Raw genomic sequence first — 24089 nt, forward strand, 5'->3', positions numbered from 1 at the left:
ACTTGATTTTTTTTTAATTTCTTTTTTTTATTTTTTAAATATAAAGGTGTCTTTAGCTGGCAGTGCTTGAGTCTGCAAAGGGGCAGGAAGGGGGGCTCAGGCACAAGGGGCAGGTGAGAGCTTGCTCCCTTAGCAGCCTGGGACTGTTTCGGATGCTAACAGGGAAATGGGGCAGGAGCAAAGCAATGCCCGGGCACTGCGTGGGGAGAGGCAGCCCACGCCGCCGGGGAAGCCAGAGGCACTCAGCGCTTTGCAGAAGCTGCCAGGGCCAGGAAGCGGGATTGCAGAAGCTGCCAGGGCCGGGAAGCGGGAATCACCCCCCCCCGAGGATTAGCTTTACGTCTGGCACAGCCTGTGTCATCCCAGCGAGTGCCCCGGTGTGGGAGCAGTTCAGGGCTGGGCACCCCGAAAAGGGAACCCTTGCACCCCAGCCCCCGTGGCAGCCCCGGGAATCTGCCCCCCACTGCCTGCAAGGGCCGGGGCTGAGGGGCAGGTGGGAGCGCTACTTCAAAGAGAAACTGGGAGCAAAAGGGTATATTATGGTAGGCAATAAGTGAGGAGGAGATTTATTTTTTTAAAAATATATAACTATAGAATGTCCCCCAGTAGTTTCCTGCAGGTACTGTGGGGAAATGCTGAATGTGAAGAGTTTTGTGATAAAATGCCCCTTTGCTTTTTTTGCACAGAATTGCCCCAGAAAAGCTCGTTGTTCAGGGTTGGGTACCGGGTTTCTGGCTGGAATCCAGCGGGTCCCTGGGGCTCCGTGGGAAGGAGCAAATGTTTCTGAGTGTCTGGGCTGAATGCAGAGGACAATCCCAGGTTTTAGGTTTGATGCTGCCCCAAAGAAAAGGTTTATCCCAATTCCTACTCAGTGCAGCTGGCTGGGCTGCACAGCTTCTTTACCGAAGCGGCAGCTCAGTCACCACATTACAGTCTTGAGTGTCTGATTTCATGATTTCAGCACTGGTCCATGCAAAAGTGTTGCAATTGCAGACCAGCATTTTTTTTTTTCCTGGGTTTTTTTTTTTTTTCCTTTCTTTTTGGAGGTATGCTGAATACTGAAATACATTGCTGTTCGTAGCTGAGCCCTGACACCCTTTCTGTTCTAAGCGTCGTAGTCCATCCCCGACAATCTCAAGCAATATAGAGTCAAATGCAGCCTTCGGGTTTCATTCCTCTTCCCTCACCCACCCTGGGGTCAGGGGTGGCAGTGGCAGCCTGGCTGCAGTGCCCACGGCCACGGCCACGGCCACAGCGCCGAGCCAAGTCACACTGCAGTAAATAGTGAGTTGGGGAGGGAGTGTATGTATGCATGTGAGAAAGAGAGAGAAAGATTAAATTGATGCATTTCTTGAGAAAGGTGTAAGAATTTCACCAAAAAAGGGGCACATCTGCTTTGTTATTTATTTTTTAAAAAAAGCTAAATTCTGTCTTTTTCTTCTTTTTTTTTTTAAATAAAAGGACTCTGCTAATAATTATTAGGGGCCAATTCTGCCTCCCTTCCTCATGCCGAGTAAGCACTACTTAACTCTGCAATTTTCTACTTGCAGAGTAAGTAAACGTAGCAGAATTGATCCCTCTGTGATTAAGAATCAAGTTTTTAGTCTGTGGTTTTTTTTTTTTAATTGGTAGCGGTTTTTTATATTTCACTTAATTTTTTCCCCAGTTCCGTTCCGTTGTGTCCTTATTTATGTAATATACTTTAACCTTAAAAGATGGCATGGATTCTTATGCCTTTCCTTTATTATTATTGTTATTATTTTTAAAAAAGAGATTTATTTCTAGTGTGATTTAACTGTCTACCTTCTAAAACGAGAGAACGTTTTCTTGTATTTTTACATTGTCAGATTCTATAGTTTCATAGATAATTTAACCAAATCGCTCAATGTATTATCTATATCTATCTGGTGGGTATAAAAGTTCTATTTTAAATTGTGTAAATACTTCAGAACTGGCTTCTTTTTCCAGACTCCCCTGCTGCGGAGTTACTTGTTTACATCAAAAAGACTGTAGAATCTCTACGCTCATGTACTGTAAATAGTGAAGTGATCTGCCTATAAATAAACGATAACATATATACTATAAAGTGGAAAGAAAGAAAAAGAAAAGGAACAAGTCTGTGCCGCTAATACTTTAGTTTATTAGTGCAAACCTGTTCTGGGAGGAGGTGTTTTGCTTTGCAGAAGGTGCTCTCCTGCGTCTGCCTGGCTGGCAGTGGGACGGTGGGGACACAGCCGGGGCTGGGGAGGTGGCGGAGCCCCCCAGCTCACTCGCACCAACGCTGCACCACTGCCAGGGATGTGGCTCCCGAGGGGGAATATCCCTGTATATTGCTATTTTAAGTGTGGCTCTCCCAGTTTAACTTGTGCAGGAAAAGCCTCGGCTCCGTGCTCTGGACTTTGGGAGTGGTGCTGCTGCCGCAAGACCCATCGCAGAAGAAACCCCTTGGACAAGGGGGGTTAAAAATTACGTGGGGCACGCACCTCAAATTTGGTTGAGTGGGAGTAAGGGAGCAAAGGGCTGGATTGCAAGAAAAAGTGTGGAAAAGACTCCAGATGGTGATGCAGCAACCGTGCGGCTCAGGACGGCACCTGGATAGTTCCCCCGGTACCCGGAGAGCAGTCCCCCAGGAGCCAGCCTGCTCTCCCAGAGACACGGCCAAGGTGGCCAAACTGCTGTTTCCCAGCACAGGGTGTCCTGGTGTCCTCCTGGGCATCTGGGGAGCCCAGGCTGCGGAAGGGCCGGGATGGAAAGTCCAGGCAGTTGGTGGCAGCACGGGGGCAGCTCCCCCGCAGCACCCGGCGCGTGGGAGCCCATTGCCAGCCATCGCCCCTGCGAGGGCTCGCCAGGTCGGAGACGTTGCTCTGAATTTATCTGGAGCATGGTCCAGTGATGCTGCCAGGTGGGAGAGCCTCAGCAGCCCAAACGGAGGAGGTCTGCAAGGCGCTGAGCTGTCCTGGCTATTTTTTTTTCTGCCAATTTGCACTGATTTAGACAGCTGCCCTAGACCTGCCCGTCTCCGGTGCAGCACAGCCGGCAGGAGCCCAGCACGGGTCCCCCTGGCCAGCCACAGAGCCAGAACCAGCCTCCCACCCCAAACCCAACCCCTCGTCCCTGCGACTGCTGCACCCTGAGTGGAGAACTGACAGGAAGCCCATTTCCCTGCTGCTTTCCAAAAAAAGGGCCACCAAACAGGAATAATTTTCTAAGATACATCAGGGCACAGTGACACTGCCAGTGCCAGGATAGATGAAAACATGAAATTGCAAGGAGGAAACGTGGGGATGCAGCCGGGGCAGCTGGTGTCGGGGTGTCCGGGGTGGGTGCAAGCGGGACCAGAGGCATGGAAGTGGGGTCCCCGGCTGGCAGGGTTCCAGGATGGAGCAGGGGCACATGAAGGAAGGGTCTGCAGGGAGGGACAGACCTGCAGCTGAGGCTTGTCCTCCCAGCCTGACCTGTGCTGCCCGGTGCTGTGTTCTCAGGCAGCTTCCTGGAAAATAAAGGACTGATACTGTTTATCAAGTATTATCCTGCAAGCAGACCTAGAGACTGAAGGGAGCTGTTGATGAATCGTGACATCAGTTCAGCAGCTCCATTAGTCCCAACAATTACTTCCAGCCGTTTGGAAAAAAAAAACAATTGACAGTTTTCATTTTGGTATAACTTTGTGAGAAAATGGCTTCTTTTCACACAGACAGGCGCTGCTTTTGTAGTAGCTCATATGGCTGCTCTCGGGCTGCTGGAGGGAAGGGAGGTGGTGGTATCTCCTGCGCTAGGCACACCGTGCCCTGTGGGAGGGAAAAATAGGTCAATAATGGGCTTTGGTGAATAGGGACAGCTTTTGTTGCTGACCTTGGCTGGCTGGCAGCTGGCAGGCAGTGTGGGCAGCAGGCAGCGGGCACTGCAGGGGCAGCGTGGGCAGCAAGGGCAGCGTGGCACTGCCCGCATCTGCCCGGCTGAGACCACAGCTGCCCTGGGCTCCACCGGCTTGGTGGGACCCCCCAGCCCCGTGGGCAGGGGCCCACAGAAAGGCCCGTGGGAGGGCAGGGGAGGCAGGGGCACAGCAAGGCAATGCCAGAAAATGCCACGCCATGCTCTTGCTCCTGACCAGTGTGAAACGCCTGTTGCTTGGGATTTATTTCACTGCCTGGCAAACTGTCCTGGGCTGCTCTTTGGAGTTTCAGCTCCCACCTGTGCCCTGGGCAGTGGCATCTGACACCAAATCCTGCCCTGGGCTTTGCTAGGTGCAGAAGCTCCCTGTTCCCTGACATGGACTCAGCTTCTGGACTACGCAAGGTCTGTCCAGGGAGCTCTGGAGGCCATACTTAGAGTCACCTATGCATTTACCCACTCTCAGCATTTATCAGTCCCAGCTTGTTGTCCAGGTCTGTCTAGGTGTCTTTGCAGGGAGGAACAGGACAGGTTTGGTTGCTTTGCTCCCTGCCAGCTTAGGGACCTCTCTGCCCGCTGGTCCAGCCGCAATGCCCTCCCTGCCCACAGCGGCTGCCCACATGGAACTCCTCCTGCTTTCCTTCCCACTCCCTCCCAAGCTTTACATCTCTCTCCCTAAGGCACCTGCAGCTCCTGCCTCCTGTGCTTGCTGTGTCTCTCATATCAGTGGAGAGCTTTCTCCAGGTGCTGCTGCTTTTGGGTCCTGCAATCCCTGTTCCCTCTGGATGGGTATGTTTTAATTTTTCATATGCCATCTCTGCCCCCAAATACCTTTTCAAACTCAGACTTGGACCCCTCGTGTTTCTCAGCAACCTCCTGCAGGTAAGAAGGCACCATCCTCTCCCCACCAGATTTTCTAGCACTAACCCTGCTCCCCAAAAGCCCCACCACCCTCCTGACTCTGAGGGAGCATTTCCAGCTCCTTATGTCTGCAGGCTCTTGCTGCCTGCAGCGCACAGTGGGCCACAATCTGCATTGGCTGAACAGACCTTTTGATGACCAGGGCAACAGGAGCAAACCTGCCCTGGCAGCTGCTGCGATGGGTGAGGCGCTGGCGCGGGGCTCAGGAGGCAGCCGGCTCTGCGCAGCAGTGCCGGGGCTGCCACCTCTCTCCTTTTCTAAGTGTCTCTGCTTCCCTTGCAGCTTGACATCCACAAGCACCCCTCCTTGCTCCTGCAATCGTGCTTTGATCACCATGAGCAAGCGGCTGCCCAGGTGGAGGCTGAGCACCGAAGGAATAGCAGATGGCTGGAGAGAGCAGGGCAGCTCAGGCAGGTCAACAGCCTGCGGAGCAGAGGGAAGGCACCTCCTCACCACCTTAATAATAGCAATGATTTTAGAGTAAAAATGTCCACCCTGCAGAAGAGCACACAAGCACACGATGCCCTGAGCTCTCAGTAGCCCCTGAACCACCGAACACTGACTGCCCATACAGAACCTGCTAGAGAAGGGCACAGAGAGGGGTTACGCTGTCCTGGAGCCTGGCACACGCTGTCTATCATCTGTATCTGCTTGCGCTGGTTTCAGGTCACTCGGAGTCTTCATTGCAGTGGGTCTGCAAAATAGTGGTGTCTGCCTGGGGAGATGCAGGGAAAGGATTTGGCTCACCACTGCTAAATGGGCAAACTCTTGGGTTCAAGCCCTGGCTTTCGTCATCACCACCATCTCCATTCATCACTGCGAGCTACTGAAAGTCAGCTCCAGGCAGCAACTCAACAGTGCACAGGGAAAAGCCAACTCGTGCAATCCCCCTGGGACATGGGGCTCTCCCCAGTGCACTCAGGCAGCAGAGGGAGAGACGCTGCTCCGAGCATCCTCACTCCTGGGGTTCAGCTCACCTTCAAGTCTGCTTCCAGGAAACACGGGTCCATGTTTGTTCTGCTGGATTTTTGCAGTCAGTCAAAGCCAACGAGCACTGAAATACTGTCGTATTTAAAAAGTATTAAAAAAAAAAAAAAAAGCATCTGGCAACTAGCTATTGCTCTCTCCACAGTGCTTCTGGTATAAGCTCTGTCCCTGCTACTGAATTTACCCTCCCTTCAGTGCTGCTGGTGGGGGCAACCCCGCATCAGCATAGCTGTGAGGCCAAAGGGAAGAGTTAAAAAGCCTGTTTGGCTGCGGCCGTGCACCATTTTGCGACACAGGGTGCCTGCAAGCGGCCCAGGAGATACCAGCAGATTATTTACGGTTGCCATTACCTGAAGTTTCCAGCATCTACTGGCTACCCAAATTCCTGAAGGAAATTAATTTTTCTTCAATGAAAGGACTAAGAACTTTACTTAATGAAGGGTGAAGAAAGAAGGTGTTTAGGCTAGACAATTTGCAGGCAGCACGCACAGCAGCAAGGCTGCAGCTGGCCACAGCGCATGCAGTGGTGGAGCAGCAGCTTGTCTCAGCCTGTGTCTGCAAGCAGGGCATTGTAAGTAACCCAGAGCGATCCACAAAATCCCCTGTCCTGGTTTCGGCTGGGATAGAGTTAATTTTCTTCCTAGTAGCTGGCATAGTGCTGTGTGTTGGATTTAGTGTGAGAGCAATGCTGATAACACACTGATGTTTTAGTTGGTGCTAAGTACTGCTTATGCTAGTCAAGGACTTTTCAGCTTCCCATGCTCTGCCAGGTGCACAAGAAACTGGGAGGGAGCACAGCCAGGACAGTTGACCCAAACTGACCAAAGGGCTGTTCCATACCATATGACGTCATGCTCAGTGTATAAGCTGGGGGGAGTTGGCTGGGGGACAGCGATTGCTGCTCGGGGACTGACTGGGTATCGGTTGGTGGGTGGTGAGCAATTGCATCATGGTGGTGAGTGGTTGCATCACTTGTTTTTCCTGGGTTTTGTTCATCGTCTTGTTTTCTTCTCATCTTTTTTTTTTCTTTTTATTGTGATTATTACTCCTCTCCTCCTTCTTTATTTCAATTATTAAACTGTTCTTATCTCAGCCCAAGAGTTTTCTTACTTTTACCCTTGCGATTCTCTCCCCCACCTCACTGGGGCGGGAGGGTGAGTGAGCAGCAGCTGGGCAGTGCTTAGTTGCCAGCTGGGGTTAAACCACAACATCCCCGGGGGAGCAAGCCCTTCTGCAGCCCTCATAGGCGCCAAACGGATCAAACAGAGGATTTTTCCTGCGCAGCACCAGGTTTTGGGGTTGGAATGCACGCAGTAGCATGGCAGTCAGCCGGTTCTTACCTGCCCTCAATATTTGAGTGCAGAGAAGAAAGCAGGAAGAAAAAAAGCAAGTTGCAAATACTGCACTAAGGGCAGTATTTGCAAACGCACGTTCTGCCACGCTGGAGGAGGTGGGGAAGGGCAATGGAAAGCAGCAGTTTCATGTGCTTTGGGGGAACAGCAAAGCCAAGTGAGCACTGTGTACAGTGTTAGTCACATTTGAGACAACTGTGGAAAAGGGATTAGCCGTAGTGAAGTGTGAAGCCACAAACCCCATGGAGGAGAGAAAAATAATGATAAAGGACACAGAGTGGTTAGGAATGAGAATAAGAAACACCACTTGAAAATTACAGCCAGCGTCTGAAACATCCCTCTTTGGTGGGCCAAGGTCATAAGAAAGCATTAGGGAGCAGGTAATAGGCAGCAAGCTGAAAATGAGCTTGTGCTCTGATATGGAGGGAATAATTCTACCTACCCCCAGCAGGTGCATCATGTCAGAGAGGACTGAGAGGCCAGCACCATCAGGAAGAGATTTGTAAGATGAATTCTCAGAAAATATCTAAAATAACTATTGCTCCTCTGGGCATTTAGCCAAATACAGAGTCTTTGCCTGGACAGCGGCTCAGGAGTCTCGCTTGGTTCAAGTAATACATGTTTAACAATTCCTCAGGAACGCAAGAGCAACCAGAGCAGTCCAATAACACCAGCCTTTGCAAACACCGCAGGCAGCTAGGTGTCTGCCACAGGGGGCTCATGAGGACCATTTTTTGCTTGGACACTTACTGACAGGTGTGCTTTGTGCCAACAGCTTCTCAGAATAACAGGACGGGGAGAACAGAGAAGGGAGTAGCTTTTAAAATAGTAAAAATAAGTTGCCTCCATCTTCCTCCATCCCCTGCTCCTGAAAGAAGGAGCCTTTTATTCCCTCCTGTTTCTAGGAGAAACTAAACTCTAAGACTTAACAACTCTAGGGAGGAAAGGAGGGAGCAGCCCTGAGCAGAGCCCTCTTACAGCTCCCGGAGGAGGGCTGGGCTGTGGTACACCCACCTGGCTGAAGGGCAGCAAGGGAAACTGGTTTTTTTCCTTCCTGCTTTCTTCTCTGCACTCAAATATTGAGGGCAGGTAAGAACCTGGGCAGTGCTAGAGCAGGGAAACGGACCAGTGGACACGGGGACAGGTTTTAAAGATGGACCATCGCTAGATGTTATCTGAAGAAACATCTAAAAGAGGACTGGGATAAAGAAAAGTTATATAGGGTGCAGCCAGAAGCCCACGGCTCCATGTCCTGGCTGTTGCCCTCCCCGTTTAAGCAGGGGCGGACTCTTTGCCCTGCTCCCCTTGCAGCCGCCAAGCTGCCAGCACTGGAGCTGCCTGTGTGGGCTTTGTCCTGTGATGGCCGTGGCTTCTGCCAGCGTGGCGGATGAGGTGCAGGCGGCTGGGCGGAGGAGAGGGATGACCTTCTCTTGCAAGGCGGAGGAAGCAGCAGCTCCCTGTCTGCAGAGCGAGCGAGAGGCACCTCGCCAATGTTTTCTCTTCCCTGCCAGCGCTGTCCCTCTGGCACTCGGGCCTGTGCGGCAGCTCAGGTGCCGTGGCCAAGTTGGAGGAGGGCCTGACCTGTTCCATCTGCCTGGGCATTTACAGCAACCCTGTGTTCCTCAGCTGTGGGCGCAGCTTCCGCAAGGAGTGCGTCCGGGAAGCGCATAGCCACCGGCATTGCGGGCAGGGCCCTTTCAGCTGCCTGCTGTGCCATGCCCAGGCAGACCCCGCTATGGAGCTGCAGCCCCATGTCCAGCTCCGCAGCACTGTACAAAAGTTTTTGGATGCTCCCACTCATCAAGAGGAGGAAAAGCATGAAGTGCAATGCGAAGAGAAGGGGGAAGGTTTGGGCCAGCAAGACAAGGTGATGCTGTGTGATTTCTGCCTTCAGGAGCCCCAGCCAGCCGTCAAGACCTGCCTGAGCTGCAAAGCCTCCCTGTGCCAAGCCCACCTGAGCAAGCACAGCACAAAGAGCCCCCTGAAAGACCATGTCCTGGTGGAGCCCTGTGATGCTCGGTTTTTGGCTGAGAGAAGATGCTCCCAGCATGGCAAACTGCTGGAGTTCTGCTGCAAGACGGACTCGGTCTGCGTCTGTGTGCTGTGCTGTTGCGCCAGCTCCCACAAGAACCACCATATTACCACTTTGGAGGTGGCTGTTGGCCAAGCGCAGGACAGTGGCGTGGGCACGGACTGCACTGGGGAAACCATGGGGGTCTGCGCCACCGAGAGCTGCCTGCAGCACAGGGAAACTCCCAAGGGAAACTCCCTGCAGCCCAGGGAAACTCCCAAGTTTCAGATCTGCAGACTCGGGATGAGGCTACATCTCCGTCTTGGGATACTGGGCTTTTATTCCTAGTTTTGCCCCAGAATCCCTCTGGGCTGGCCCCTCGGGATATAAAAAAAGATGTTATAAACACTTTCTTCCCATCCTGAAGAGCCAAACTGGTGGGACCACATGCTTGTAGCTATGCTTTTAGTCCTCAGTGCACTTTCAAGCCAGTGCACTTTCAAGCCGGAAGATCAGCCTGGGCTGCATTATGCAAAGAAAATTAATGACAGAGTAACAGAAAAGAAGCTGTCAGCCCTGAAAGTAGCTTTAGGTGTGGCTATTGCACATGAAGAGTTTTCCGTTTCAAAATGTCTTTCCTGTGCTCATAATTGTGGTATTTGTTCAAGGATAAAGTCTTCCAGTAAACCTTAATGTATTGATTTGTCCTGAGAGCATGCAGTGAACAAACTTTTTGCAGGTCTAGCTTAACCCATTTCCATAAAATTGCTGATCTTATGCACATATGTCAGTCCTATCCTGATATCTCCCTTTGGTTATTTTTATAGAGTGTTTTTCCTGAAACTCTGAAAACAATGAAAAAACACGAAGATGCGCTGAATCAAAGCATAGCAAACCTGCTGAAATGAGAAGGAAGTAAAGGTTTGTTCCAAGGTCCTGCATCACTCCGGGGATGGTTGCATGCTGGTACCTGATGAGATAAGGTTTTCTTTTGCCCTTCCCCAGATCATGGATTCCAAAGCTTTTTTAGTTCCTGAGTGGTTTCTCAGATATTTTCTAGGTTTCTTCTTTGAGGGAGGATGCTGAACAACTTTCTTACCACTCTGGGAAGTACGTTCTTCGTTTCCAAAGGACCTCTGAGCTTGAAATTTTCTAAGTCCATGCCTCCTGATTGGTGGGTGGTGGCTGGCTTTTTTTCCCCCCCAGCCTTATTCAATTTGCAGACTCTAAAATATTTATCAAAAAGATACAGACCATATTATAGTGATTTTATTCCTCTTTACAAGAAGAAATCCCTTTAGGTTAGCCTGTGGTTCTAAGAAGTTGGTAGGAATGAGGTTAAAAGATTGCCCCAAAGTGTCTGGTGTTTGCTCCCAGCATGCAAATACCTATCTAAAAGCTCTGAAAGAGCAGGGAATTTAACACAGGTCTCCAAATCCTAGTTCATTCCGGTTAGGCAGAACTGGCACTTGCCTTCCTCCACCAGTAAAAGTGATGGGACTAGAAATCCTGGCACTGGGCAAAGGAAATGTGCCCTTCTAGTCTGAAGACACAACTGTACCTGTTGGCAGTGTCCTGTCTGACAGCATAGCTGCTTTCAAACAGTGAGAGAAGCTTGGTGGAGGCAGGAAGCAGAGAAACTGTTTTCCCTCACCCATCCTTAAAAGGACCAAAAGCAATGTAGCTGTAGAAAAACACCAGTGCAGAGTATGGAAATACATGCATAGTGGAAAATCTTCAGCAAGCATTGTGCAAGAAGCACTATTTTCCTGGTCAGGTGCCAGACGCTGGGGAAGGCCACTTACGTCACTTGGCCTTTCTGCTGTCAGTGGGACATTCTGGTTTGCTGTCATATGGAGAGGCACTAAGTAAGTTAGTAGTTACTTCTCTCAGCCCAGAAAAGACCAGGTTCTTTTCTGAGTGAGAGTTAGTGTGGAAAATGCAAGATTCAGTCCCTAACAGCTTTGAAAGTGTTTTCGTAATAGACTAAGGAGAGCACGTAGAGGAATCGGCTGGAGAGCCTCTTCGAAGAGATGTATCTGCGGCTAGATGACAAAAAAGGAGAGGTCCTGAAAGCTCTCAGTCAATACAAGGAACAACAGCTTTCTCGGATTCAGGTGCAGATACAAAACCACAAAGATCAGAAGGATGCAGCCAGCCGTGATGTACAGGAGCTGGAGGCTCTGAGAGATCAGAAGGACCCACTTCTTTTCACCAAGGTACCTAACAGCATCTCCCTTCCCAGAGATACTCAGCTCTTGGGCTGGCCTTTGCCTGCGCTATGCTAATTCTACTTTCAAAATGTATTTTACAGGCTTTTGCAGCAATTTGAGCCAGGTAAGCTCTTCCGAAGGTGGTCTACTATTGCATTACATGTTGTTTCAGGTGACTGATAGTTCAGCGGTGCGGGTCTGCTAGCCCAGCCCGTGTGCACTGCAGGCCCGCAGCTCCCTGGGCTCACCCTGGCTGCCCCTTGGGCACACTGAGCCTGGCTTTGTCAGAGACCTGGAGAAGCCGCAAAATATTAACAGAGGTCATGTGTGACTCTTCATACACAACATGGCTTATTTTTCTGTACCCTCTGCACCTGTTCTGGAGACGCATTCTGCGGGCAATTCCTGAATATTTAGGTCCCTGGGTGGATATGCAAAGGACTGATGAGCTCAGATACCCTGAGTCGTCCTCCAGTTTGCATTGCCTTCTGCTTGTAAGAAGCCGAAACATGCAGTGAAGTCATGAGTCTACAAAGTTCACGGCTTTTCTCCCGAGTCATTCTGCCAGTGCCTGCCCAGTGCTGTTCCTCCACCACAGCCCACCGCTGCACACAGGCTCCCCCAGCCCAGCCTTTCCCCAGCCCTGCATTTCGGGTGAAGCAGTTGCCCCTTGGCTGTGATAATGTAGCACCTCTCGTTTGCTGTCCCAGCATCCCAGCCGCTGCCTCAGCACCTCGTTAGCTCCTGCTGCGGGAACTTGAGGGCTGTAACCGCAAACATGATGCTAGGGTCTGTCCTGGCAAAAAGCTGGGGCTGAGGTGGCTGAGACAAGGTCCTCTGGGGACAGATACTGTCCATGGAGTGAACTTCATCCTAATGATGTTGAAGGGATTTGGGGTTCTGGGAAGAGACTGGTCAGAGGGGAGTCCCTGGTAAAGCTGCAGAGGGAGGGGAGGGCAGAAGCAGCTTTCTGTATCTCCCATCGAGGCTGCGTGTGGAGTGGGGGATGCAGCTGTTGGCTCAGGGATGGGGTCGGTGATGGTTTTCTGATGACTTGCTGCTCTTCTGATGTCCTTCTGCCTGTTTTAGGGAACACAAGCCAGTTCCTAACAAAGGTGGTATAAAACTGCCAACGCCGCCCTTTATTTTGGATGAATTAACAACAGACAGTACTCTAAGGCTTTTCCAGCAATTCCTCTCAGACATGCAGTCCTTACTTAAAGCACCACCTGCTAAGTGACCACCATTTCGTTACATGACAAGCAAGATGGAGAAGCTAACAAAACATGTTTAAGAAAGGACTGTAATAAGACACCAAGTACACCAAGTACCTCTAGAAGAACTGATTATTAACATTGTATTTGATTATTTTCACATACGTGTACATAAAAGGGTGCTTGTCCTAGGCTTCAGCACTTTGGGACATGCCTTGAATACACCCTGTTAAAATGGGCTCTGGGTAAAGAGGTGTGGATATCCTAGGAGTTTTCTGGGAGGATTAAGAGAAGAGAATAGCAAGACCTCTTCTGCCTGTAGCATTACTTTGATTTAAAGCATGGGGAAAGCTGAGAACTCATCACAGCAGTGGCAGGTGGAGTTTGTCTTACAAAGTAAACAATCTACTCTTTCTATGTAAATAATTCTACTCTTTTGTAATGTTCTCTAAGTTCCTTACAGTGGCAACGCAGGCTTTGCATTCTCACTCGGTTCTTTACGACTTGGGGTATCAAATACACGCAGAGCCATTCCACATGTGCAGAGTGAGCAGAGCTTCTTGGAGGGCTGTCATTTCTGGTAGGTGGACACCAGCAATGGCGAGGTGCTGGAAGCTTGGAATCGTTCATCCCAACTTTGAGTGCTACCTGCTGTGGAAGAAACAGACTGTCATTTTATAATGTGTCTGTCAAGGATGGAGATCCTGCTGAGAGCCTCAGGTTTATAGAGACAGCAAGCATCCCTTTGAATTATCCCACCCATGCCACCTTCGGCATGTCTGACGGCTCTTTGAAGCTCCAGTAGCAATGTGGGGACAAGGGGCTGTTTTGTATTTCCAGGCCTACGTATCAGGACTGCTGCTGTGTGGAGGCTGTGCTAAGCTGGCATATTAGAAATTGGATTTTGGGCTGCTGTGACGACTCATCTGTGTGAGGGCAAGGCTTCTGTGGGGTATATCACAGCACACTGCTGCTTACTGCAAGAGCTCCTACCTTATTCTGTTAATCACGATGGAAATTCCATTAACTTGTGCTTTTTTGCTCGGCTGTATCAAATGCTGTGCCGGCTGCAGGTTATTAAAGTAATTTAGTTTGCAAAACTCAATGGTAATTTAGTTTATAAGGTGATGGCACAACATTGACTGCTATAGAACTAAGCAGCAGCAATGCTGATCTTTGCTCTAATGTATCAGCTTTTACCTCTGCCCATCCTGCACAACCTAAGCCATCCGTTGCAGAAGCAAAGCTGGCCTGTGTGAAGTGAGTAGAGACTAGGTGGTAAGACACCTGGTTTCCCTTGCTTTCTGCTGCTGTGAGCTCTCTGATGGATCACTTACCTACTTCTTGCCTCAATTTTAATTTTCTCCTCACCTATGCAATAATCTTGCAGCAAAGGGAGTAATAAAAAGGAAAACTCCTGTGCCTTTAGTCTGTGCCATATGGGGCCAGGATTAGTTTGTTCTTATCATTGTCCAAGCACCTTGGAGAGGAAGAGATGACATTCCTGCCTGCTGCCTGTGGTTCTCCTGCTTTCAGACAGAGCCATGGTATTTTCATGAAGAGGTCCAGGCAGGAGCTGTCCACCTCAGCAGGGACAGTTAAGGACCTTGAGGGACACTACAGTTTTGCATATGCAAAAAGAAATCCTTGTTCAGTCTTAGAAGAAAGTGGCTGTGTTTTCTCTTTTGCATTTTATACACCAAAACGATATGGAAAACCATGCGGGTAGAGTTGGCTTTCCCAAATGCACCTGCAGTGGCTGCTGCTCTGCCCGGTCTCAGGTGGTACAGGTGCAAAGCAAGGTAAGCAAGGCTCCTGACACGGTACAGGGATATTCCTATCCTAGAGAGCCTTTCCAGGAGCCTTTATCAGCCCCCATTTCCCTGTAGCTGGCTGCAGGTAGGAGACCAGCCTCAACAAGTGCCAGTAAAACTTTCCCCTGGGTTCTCCCTATTTTACCTTTAGGGGAGCATCTGTAACTGTTGTGGAGAAGAACCAAAGCAGAGGGAATTCCTGGCTTACCCCAGCCAGGCTCATACTCTTCTCATCCATGGTTTATCTCTTAATTCGGTGCCTCTGGCGTGGGATGGAGGATTTTTCTGGGCGAGCAGGGGGCTGTAGGAGAATTGCCCATCTCGTGCCCTGCGTGTGAGTGCCTCCCCAGCACCCCTGCTCCCACCAGCCTGCTGGGAGCTCACACACTGGGCGATGCTGCCTGAGTCCACACAGCAGCTGAGGGCAAACATCTCAAAGCGGCTGCCGTAGTTTACAAGAGCTGTTTGCGGGTGGAGTCCGAGAGGGAGAGCGTATCACTGCTGGCCTGTTGCAGGGCGGAAACGAAGGGCTTTTAGTTTCGTTTCTTGCAGACTGGCTAACGCCGTCATTTCTGCATCCATGGCAAAAGCTAAGGAAGAATTTGGAGAGGGTGCCAGCCTGGAAGATGAACTCAGCTGTCCCATCTGCCTGTGCCTGTACAAGAACCCAGTGTCACTGAGCTGCGGTCACAGCTTCTGCAAGCAGTGCATCCAGAAGGCACTCGGTGCCCAGCAGCAATCCAAAGCCCCTTACTCCTGTCCCATGTGCAAGCTCCAGCTGGGGCCCATCCTGGAGCTGCAGAAGAATTTCCAACTATGCAACATTGTGGAGGCATTTATAGCCACCGCTTCCAAAGAACAGGGCAAGGGCTCTGCAGAGGGGAAGAAAGAGGTGATTGCATGTGACTTCTGCCTGGATCAGCCCCAGCCAGCCGTGAAAACCTGCCTGGTCTGCAATGCGTCTTTGTGCCAGGCCCATCTGAACAAACACAACGCCAAGGTTTCCCAGGAGGAGCACCATGTGGTGGAGGTGGGCGCAGGCCCTGCGGTGGAGGAGAGGAGGTGCCTGGAGCACGGCAGGCTGCTGGAGTGCTACTGCCAGGATGAGGGGCAGTACATCTGCATGCTCTGCTCTATTGCGGGATGCCACAAGGGCCACAGCATCATCACCCTGAAGGAGGCACATGACAAACAGCTGGTAAGGGGCTCTCCTCTCCCCTCTCCTCTCCCCACGGCCCCTGCAGTGTTTGCTGCAAACCCCTGACCTGGAGGAAGGGGGGGAAGCTGCAGGAGGGGTGGTAAGGCTTTCACCAGGGAATGGGGACAGGGGGCAAGGGTGGAGGGGCAGGCAGCAGCGCCGGGGATTTCATGTCCGCCCCAGCAGGGACTGGTGCGCTGTGCTCTAATTTGCTTTTCATTTCCTCCTTTGTGTTGCCAAAGCAGCCTGGCAGGCTAAGCAGAGGGAGAAGAGCAGAGGAAGGTGTTTGGGGCTGACCGGGACAAGGGTGGGTAAATCCTGTAGTGCGTGTTGACGTGGACGTGCGTGTGGGAGAGCAGGTGAGAGGTGGGTGCAGGGCTCTGCTGTCCCGTGCCACTGAGGCGCATGCCCGTCCTGCACAGCCCCAGGCAACTGCAAACTGCCACTGACAAGCGTATTCTGGGCTGGGATTAAGAAGTCTCTTCCTCCACAGAGGCTCTGGGACCCCACCACTGCTGAACTTTGGGTTGGGAAACAGGTTTTCCCACTCGAGGCCCTTCCCTCTGGCTCCTTTCCTCCCTTTGCCCTAAGTTTTGCTGAGCCAACGTCCCAGCTGTCCCAGCGGGCACAGAGACGTAGGGCCTCGATGTCCCTGCCTTTGAGTCCAGCTGCTGTCCTTGAAATGCTCCAGAATCAGCTGAGACTGAGAGGATAAAATGTATTTGCTACGCTCGCTCACTGGCTTGCATTTGAAATTTCTGGGCTCAGCTTAGAGCCCAAGCAAAACACCCTGCAGCAACCTGGTGCGTGGGCAGGAAACGTCTGGCTTGCTCTGCACCTCAGGACAGGTCATAGCCTCCTCAGGAATTAGCATGAAGCATCCTTTGCAGTTATACATACTGCAAACTAATTTTCTCCCCTGCGTTACATACAAAAAATTCAGGGCTGCCAAACAGAAGTGAGCTGTGCAGGAAAGTAGCCATTTCCTTCATCCCTGGAGCTGGTAAACACTGCCCTGTCTATGGGGAAGCCATCTCCATGGGTAAGCTGAGATCTCAGCTGCATATTCCTCTTGGATTGTTTTGTTAAACTCCCCAGGATAACCAGGGAAATCAGGAATGCAGCTCTTCAGGAGGAATTATAAAAGGGTTTTGGTGCAAGGAACCTCAGTCACATTTGGTTATTTGTCTTCTAATTTTTCAAAAATTAAAACTTCTCAGCTGTGACAACTATCTCATGGAAAACCTAAGCTTTTTGGCATCATTTGTATTAAAGAAACGGGAATCTCGCAGCTGTGTCTGGTGTGGCCATTCATGGGTGCTCGAGGTGTGAAAATGCTGCTGGAGGCAGCCAGGAGCAACCAGAACCATTCAGACACTGTCTAATCCCTGAAGAATGAGGTTTAATGTCGCCTCTGAAATGTGTTATCATACAGTATAGCAGCACTCAATGATTGTGGTATCCGTTAAAATAAACAGCTTGGGTGAGTGTGTACCACTGTTTCCCTGATCTTCAGAAAAGATAGTTGCTTATTACCTTATCCTCAGATCCCACAGCTGCTGACAGATGTGAAAACTAAGGATTTGGATCACATTAGGCACATGTGAAGATTCTGGCAAGAACAGAGCTTTAACGGATAAAGTGAGATTTATTTAAAGTGAAATTTACTTATTCAAAGGGGAAGTTGTTTATTAACCTACCACATACAAAGTTACACATATATAAAAATTAAACATTGACCCAAAAGATTTCAAGATCTTATCAGTTTTCTGTTGTGCCCTATCTTTATGAGGAGGCAAGCGAACACAGTTTATTATAGGACTCACTGGTGAAAGCGGGCAGGTAGAATGTGCCTGTGCCATTTCACCAGCTCCACAAACTGCCAGTCTGGTTTAAAGCTACCCGTGCTGCTTCCCTGCTGTGAAGTTCAATGCTGTCTTTCCTTCTGCTAGGGTGAACTCTCAGACACCGTGACATGGCTGCAGGAACGTAAAAGCGCTTTAGCTACTGCCCTAGAAAAGCTCCAGAAAAGTGAGAATCAGATCAAGGTTGGTAGCCGGGTCGTTGCTAATTCAGAGCATCTTTCCTCCACAATTTCTAAGAAATAAGCGATGGCAACTATACTGTTAGAAGCAGATGACTACAAAGAGATACAGTCCAAAGCAGGGAAAACACTGGTGTAAGAAACTGCCAGAAGCCAAGCTGTCTCACGGCCTCCCAGCGTAGCTCCACAAGAGGAACCAGCTGGGAGGCTCCACCATTTATTGTGGTTGCACCGAGCAGGTTGCAGGACTGGCAAATCACAGATTGCATGTATCATTATGTATTTTTAAAGTTTTCTATCTGTTAAATAAAAGAAGAACAATTTGAGTCTACAAGTGGGATTTTCAGTGTGTACCGATACAGTTCTTGCATTGCTAGCTGAATTTTATCTGATTTTGTTACTATAGCACGATAATTTTCATAACCCACTGTTTAATCAGATACTGTAAGTGAATGCTTATTGTCTGCTTCCTTCTAAAGCCAGTGCAAAGGATAGATGCAATCCTAATTAATGGACATAGAATCACAGAATCGTTTAGGTTGGAAAAGACCTTTAAGATCATCCAGTCCAACCATTAACTTAACACTACTAAGTCCACCACTAAACCAATTAAGGGTAGAGTAATAATTAATTTCATGTTTCCTGGCTTGGTGGCTGGATTATTTTTTAATGAAAGTAAAAACTAGGAATCATTAAGGTTGGAAAGGACCTCTAAGATCATCAGTCCAACCATCAACCCAACACCACCACCATGCCTACTAAACCATGTAGTTAGCGATAGGACGAGAGGAAATGGGCTCAAGCTGCGCCAGGGGAGGTTTAGGTTGGAAATTAGGAAAAATTTCTTTACGGAAAGGGTGGTCAAGCATTGGAACAGGCTGCCCAGAGAGGTGGTGGAGTCACCATCCCTGGAAGTGTTCAAAAAATGTGTAGATGTGGCACTTTGGGACATGGTTTAGTCTAGTCTACCCTTGGTTGGTTTAGTGTGGACTTGGTAGTGTAGGTTAATGGTTGGACTGGATGATCTTAAAGGTCTTTTCCAACCTAAACGATTCTATGATTCTATGTCCCAAAGTGCCATGTCTACCCATACACTAAGTTGAAGTGTTGGGTTCCTGAGACAGTGCACCATTTTCTTATCTGTTCATTTAGACCAATACGAAAACAGTGACTTCTCAGCTGCAAAAGCTGTTTGAAGAGCTGAAGACAGAGATGATTCAGAAACAGAAGATGGTCCTGGGTGGCATTCAATCCAATGAGAAAAAACAACTGGCAGACATTGCCAAAGTGAGGAAAGAAATGGAAGAGAAGAGAGATGAGGTTGCACAGTATCTTCAGTCTTTGCAGAAGATGAGAGTGCAACCAGATATTTTCATCTTCTTCAAAGTAAGCAGCTGGTATTCTGCTTTTCTTCATGAATATGCCTATTTCTCAGCCAGCTGCTCTTTCTGGAAATCACGCTAAACAATTTTTTTCTTTTTTTTTTTGGCAATCCTATTTGTAGGAATTTAAACTGGCCATGGACAGGTATGTTCCACCTGAAAACACTTGTTTTCTTCTTTGAAAAAATATGGTGTTGACACCCACTGCCTGTGCCCCTCTGTCCTGGCACCCTATGCTGCAAAGCTGCTCCGTATTCCAGCTGAGCCAGAGAGCACCACATCCACACAATTAACAAGGACAGAGAGATACCCGCCTGCCGTTCCAGTGGTCCCTTTAAGTTTCAGTTTCCTTGGCAGCTACACGAGTGCTGGATTCTGATGAAAGCCACTGGCTTTTATTACGAGAAAAACATTTTTATCAGAGATTAAGCCCATAGGGTTCAGTTTACAGCAACACTCTTGGATGCATATTGGTGACACTCCTGCACGTAAGTCCCAGTGAACAGCCTTTGGCTGCAGAGGTAACTGGCTCATTTCCCACCGATTCTTGCTTCTGCTTGTGGACAAGCTTAATAGCTAGACAGATTTATTATCCCTTCTCTTGCAAGTGATACATTTAATTTATAACTTATCACTTCCTAATCGACATCTGGGTATCAGCTGTAATTCAATGGTGCAAAACCACACCAACAGTAAGTTACAGATCCAGAAGAGATTTTGCTGCAGCACTAAATTCCCCAGCCATGTGAAGGGCTAGCTCAAACATCTAGCTGGATTTTAAGATGTCATCTCTGTAACTTGTACAAATTAAAGCTGAGTTTGAACTTGGGATTGTTAAGGATAACTTTGAATCACCGTGTACCTAGGGGCTGTGCTGGCAGCAGCACAGTCCATTACTCACAACTGTGCCACAAGTCAAAATCTAGCCTGTGGGATCAAAGTCATTTTCCAGAAGCCTGGACACCATTTAATATGTTTGGCATTTTCTTTCTATCATGGCAGCAGTTGTGCTAGAGCAGTGAGAGCCTGCCTGTGGCAGGTCGAAGCACTGTTCGCACAAGGGTTTTAACAAAATGCCTCCCCTTTTCTCATTTTCAGCATTCGAAAGTTCCCATCCAGGTTTGGTAAGCAAAAGGCATTACCAAATAAATAACAATATATAACAATTGCAACTCACTTAACCTTATCAGAGAGCTGTTTACCTGATACTTCATGTTGCCAAAGCACCCTCCTCTTTGTAGAGTCCTTCCTAACAAAGAAGTTTGTTAATTTTCTAATGCTAAATGGTTTTCCTTGGTGAAATGCCTGCCTGTGCCCTAGGATTGCACATCAGAATTTTGGTGTCAGCGAGATGGATGCGGTGGTGGTGCAGCTGAATCAGGCCAGTGTTGACCACTACCGACGTCTGACGTGGGACTTCATGAGTCGCCTGGGCACACTGCTGGAAGGTGTGCAGAGTGAGTGATCTGCCCCGACCCACTGGCCCCGCACCGCTGGCCCCGAGTGGAAAACAGAAAGCCATGGGGTTTGGTGAGCCAGGCAGATGGCTGCTGAACACTGGCTCCTTTATATGGGGCATGTGCATGGCCTTGAGGGGCCAGTGAGGATTCAGATGCTATCTTGGGGTGTTGGAGAGGGGAAGGTGAAGGGGGCAGAAAGACTGTTTCTGGGGATAACAAGGAAGAGGTCTGCTCCTAATCAGCATAAGGCAGATTCTCTTCTGTCTGATGTGGTTTCCTGCTCCCACCTACCTCCCGAGTCTTTGGGTGCTCAATCATGCTTTTGAGAAACGTCCTTTTCATTTGCCCACCCCCATTCCCACCTAGTTTATCCCCGACCATGAGATCCAGGGGCACAGTACCAAGTCCCGAACTTGAATGCACTGCCAGCTTTGTAAAACATTCTTCTCCATCTTTCTCAGGTGAACTCGCCAACCAGATTACGTGGAACAGGTAAATCCTTTTCTTTACTTACAAATGTTCCCTGCAAATTTCTCTAACAGTTGTTCATTTAAGGACCGTGTGTCCTGTGCTCCTCTGCTTCAGTCTCAAGGAGAGCCAAGCAGACTCTAGAAGGCTGTCCATCGTCTCAAAAGAGGCGGTCAGATCTATTCACATCCCTTATTTCGTTATTAACAAGATGTGATTCATGTTTTACAAGGCACTAATATTCAACACTCTTTCTTTACAGTGAGGCTTCCAATGCTGGTACCTATGCAAGCTGTAAGTATTCAGAAAAAACTAGTTATTCCTCAGGACTGTGGCCTGGGGCTATGAGTCTTGCAGAGAAAATATCTCACCTAAAAATGTGAACAGCATTTTGTTGCATGCATCTGCTCTCCTTGCCAGAGGTGAGACGAGTAAGAGTGCAGCCTCAGGGCACAGTTCTCAAAATCTACAGTGGGCAGAAATCTCTGGGAACTCACCAGAGAAATCATTTTATCTTCAGCCTGAAGGAGAGACTGGGTTTGCTTCAGTACTCAGCAAAGTCTCAGCCTGCTCTGAGGAAAGACCGTGGAGGGGTTCCCACCAACTGAGCAGGAGCTGGAGCAAACCCAGTGCCTGAAAGGATTGCCAGACAAATCTAAATGCTGCAGGGGATATTAAATCTGTAAACAGTATTTCTCTTCAGATAGCACTAATCCAATACTCAAATAGATTTCTGCTGGGTACAGTGGTGCATCTTTTCTACAAGCTTTTTTGAAAAAAACTTATTTAGAAGTTATTTGAAAGATTTTTTTTTAATATTTCTTAATTGCTGCAACTAAAGTTCAGTTTGCAGACAAGTTTTTCTTAATGCATAAATTCAAAATAAAATCCTACTTTCTTCACCACTTTTTAATTTTTGGAGGGGAAAAATATTATCTTCTGACAAGCGTTTCTTAGGGACAGGTTAATGGTAAAATTTTACTTTGGGAGGGATGTGTTTGAGAACAGTTGTTCAAACGGGGGGTTGAGGACAATGTAGTCTTGCCCTAAGTGCAAACATGTTTGTTTTACCAGACACATTTGAAAAAACAGAAAAAAATCTTGTTTTCTTTTTTCACTAATTCATGCAGCTGATAATGCATGGAGAGCACAAGATGCATATGGTGCAGGTAAGCGATTAAATGGAGTTTTAATGACACAGCATGGCTTAACTATAACTATATATATAACTTAACATAATGCCAGCCTCAAATCTAGAGGTATATTTTTATATCAGTGCACATGGCCATTTATTTGTCTTGTGAGCTCAGTCTTCTACAGACATATTAATGTCTGCGTTCTACAAAGAACCAGACAGTTACTTGAAACAGGGGCAATGCAAAGCTGTACTTAGAAGCAACTTGTCAAATATGTTATTAGCAGAGCAATAAAATATTACTTTATTATTACAGTAAGTGAAGCTTTTCCATCTTGTGTATTCCTACAGCACAAAACCAACGGAGAGGACCAGAGCGCTTCAAGAGTAAACAAAATATATGGTCCGCATATGCCCAGAAGTAAGGGAGAGATGAAAAAAGAAGTCAGAACTGAGATAGAAAGAAAAAGTTAAATATTGTCAAAAACGTCCTCTAATAATGGGGACCTGCCAAGTGCCTTGACCTTCCCTGCATACCTGCTATTAAAAACAATTCTGTAGCATATGCAAGTTTAGAAAAGAAGTACTAAGAATTAAGACGAACATAAGAAAATCTGCAACTGCTGCTGGCTTCTGAACTGTGAACTATATCATCTCCTGGTACTAATGCTATTTGTGTATTAATTTATTGTCTATTAATTGTGGTGATGGTGTTGTCATTATGTGGTTGGCTAATGAAATAAGTGGCTATAGATACAGATAAGCAAGGCTGTCTGATTTCATACCATCACCAGAAATTAATTGTTGAGAGTGTTGTTTGTGGATGGCTGCAGTAGAAAGCTGTTCGGGACCACGCCACAGATTTGGATTATCACATTTAACACAAGTGATCTTTGTAGCAAAGAATTAATTATCTTTGTACAAAGCCAGCTTAGTCAGCCTCTAAGCCACATTTTAACACTTCTACAGAACGCTCAAAGAGCCATGCAAAATACCACGATCAGCTGTGTACGAAGATGCTTTACCGGCCACATCTCCATGTGTACAGATGTTCTTTTCTGATCAAGCACATGCTGTGCTTTCCAGATGTAGCCGTTATTGCATGTCAACTCCACAAAGGGATTTCATGGACACTGCCAGGCAGACAGGCTCACTCTTTGTTCTGTAGGCTTCTCTGTGCCTAGCTGTGGTTCAGATCCAACATGTAGGTTCACAACCTGGGTGTTTCTTCTTCTCCAAATGATAAAAATATTCTACTGCAAACCAGGGTTGCCAACACAAACATCTTTAAGAAATAAATGCTAAAGTTCCAGGTGCTTCTATATAAATTAGGATTCATGGTTACAACTCTATTCTGTCACTTCTGATAATCAACTTATACCTAACTGCAGGGATTAAAACCAATAAACTCAGCAAAATCCATCTCAGCTTTAGAGTAACATCTCCCTTCGTGGTTTAAACAGATTCGCCAAGCTGTAATGAATCCGCAGCCCTTGCTGTGCTGCAGACATCAATTGTCAGCATAACGGAAAGTATGCGGCCAAATTTTGGGAGCTCAGCAGTAGCTCAAGGTGACTTTGCAAATATTCCCTACTGCTCGAAGCCAGTGAGACCCGAAGGACAGCTGCTCTCAACCACTCAAGTGAGGCAAAAGAAATGATGTTGTCCTTCAGCACTTTTATTACCTGGGCTTCTCTCTGGCTGCCAGGTAGTTACTGCTTTTACCCAAGGTGAAGGAGCCATGACCAGCCAATGCAGTTCAGTGCCGCTGCTGCAGACAGTGCGTTAACTGCACTGCTGCAAATCACTACAGAGAGCGAGAGTTACTCAAGCATGGTGTTTTAAGTCACTCCCTCCCCGCCATCTCACAGCACATACTACATTGACTACGCTTAGGAAACGTCAGCACCTCTGTAGCCCCTTCTGAAATACCAGTTTAGCATTTCCTCCGCAAAACCCGTGTTACAAACATGTATTCCCGTGCCTCCAGCCATAGGCT

General features: G+C 48.3%; 1 protein-coding gene across 1 annotated transcript; it reads left to right on the forward strand.

Moving 5' to 3' along the window:
• Window positions 1-14939: 14939 nt before the first annotated feature.
• LOC104030882 (E3 ubiquitin/ISG15 ligase TRIM25) lies at window positions 14940-22853 on the forward strand. The gene is made up of 9 exons (XM_075715214.1): window positions 14940-15601; window positions 17554-17649; window positions 18798-19031; window positions 19150-19172; window positions 20348-20484; window positions 20949-20979; window positions 21218-21249; window positions 22086-22124; window positions 22442-22853. Exons 1-9 carry the CDS (start codon window positions 14984-14986, stop codon window positions 22513-22515), a joined length of 1284 nt encoding a protein of 427 aa, XP_075571329.1. The 5' UTR covers window positions 14940-14983; the 3' UTR covers window positions 22516-22853.
• The last annotated feature ends 1236 nt before the right edge of the window (window positions 22854-24089 follow it).

This window comes from Pelecanus crispus, chromosome 8 (genome assembly GCF_030463565.1).
Source record: "Pelecanus crispus isolate bPelCri1 chromosome 8, bPelCri1.pri, whole genome shotgun sequence".
NCBI lineage: Eukaryota > Metazoa > Chordata > Aves > Pelecaniformes > Pelecanidae > Pelecanus > Pelecanus crispus.

What these genes read in the sequence shown, in the direction of transcription:
- LOC104030882 (XM_075715214.1), top strand. Translation starts at nt 14,984, where the DNA reads ATGGCAAAAGCTAAGGAAGAATTTGGAGAGGGTGCCAGCCTGGAAGAT. An exon ending in TGCTGGTACCTATGCAAGCT is followed by an intron (nt 21,250 to 22,085) that starts GTAAGTATTCAG and finishes TAATTCATGCAG; the next exon opens with CTGATAATGCATGGAGAGCA. An exon ending in ACAAGATGCATATGGTGCAG is followed by an intron (nt 22,125 to 22,441) that starts GTAAGCGATTAA and finishes GTATTCCTACAG; the next exon opens with CACAAAACCAACGGAGAGGA.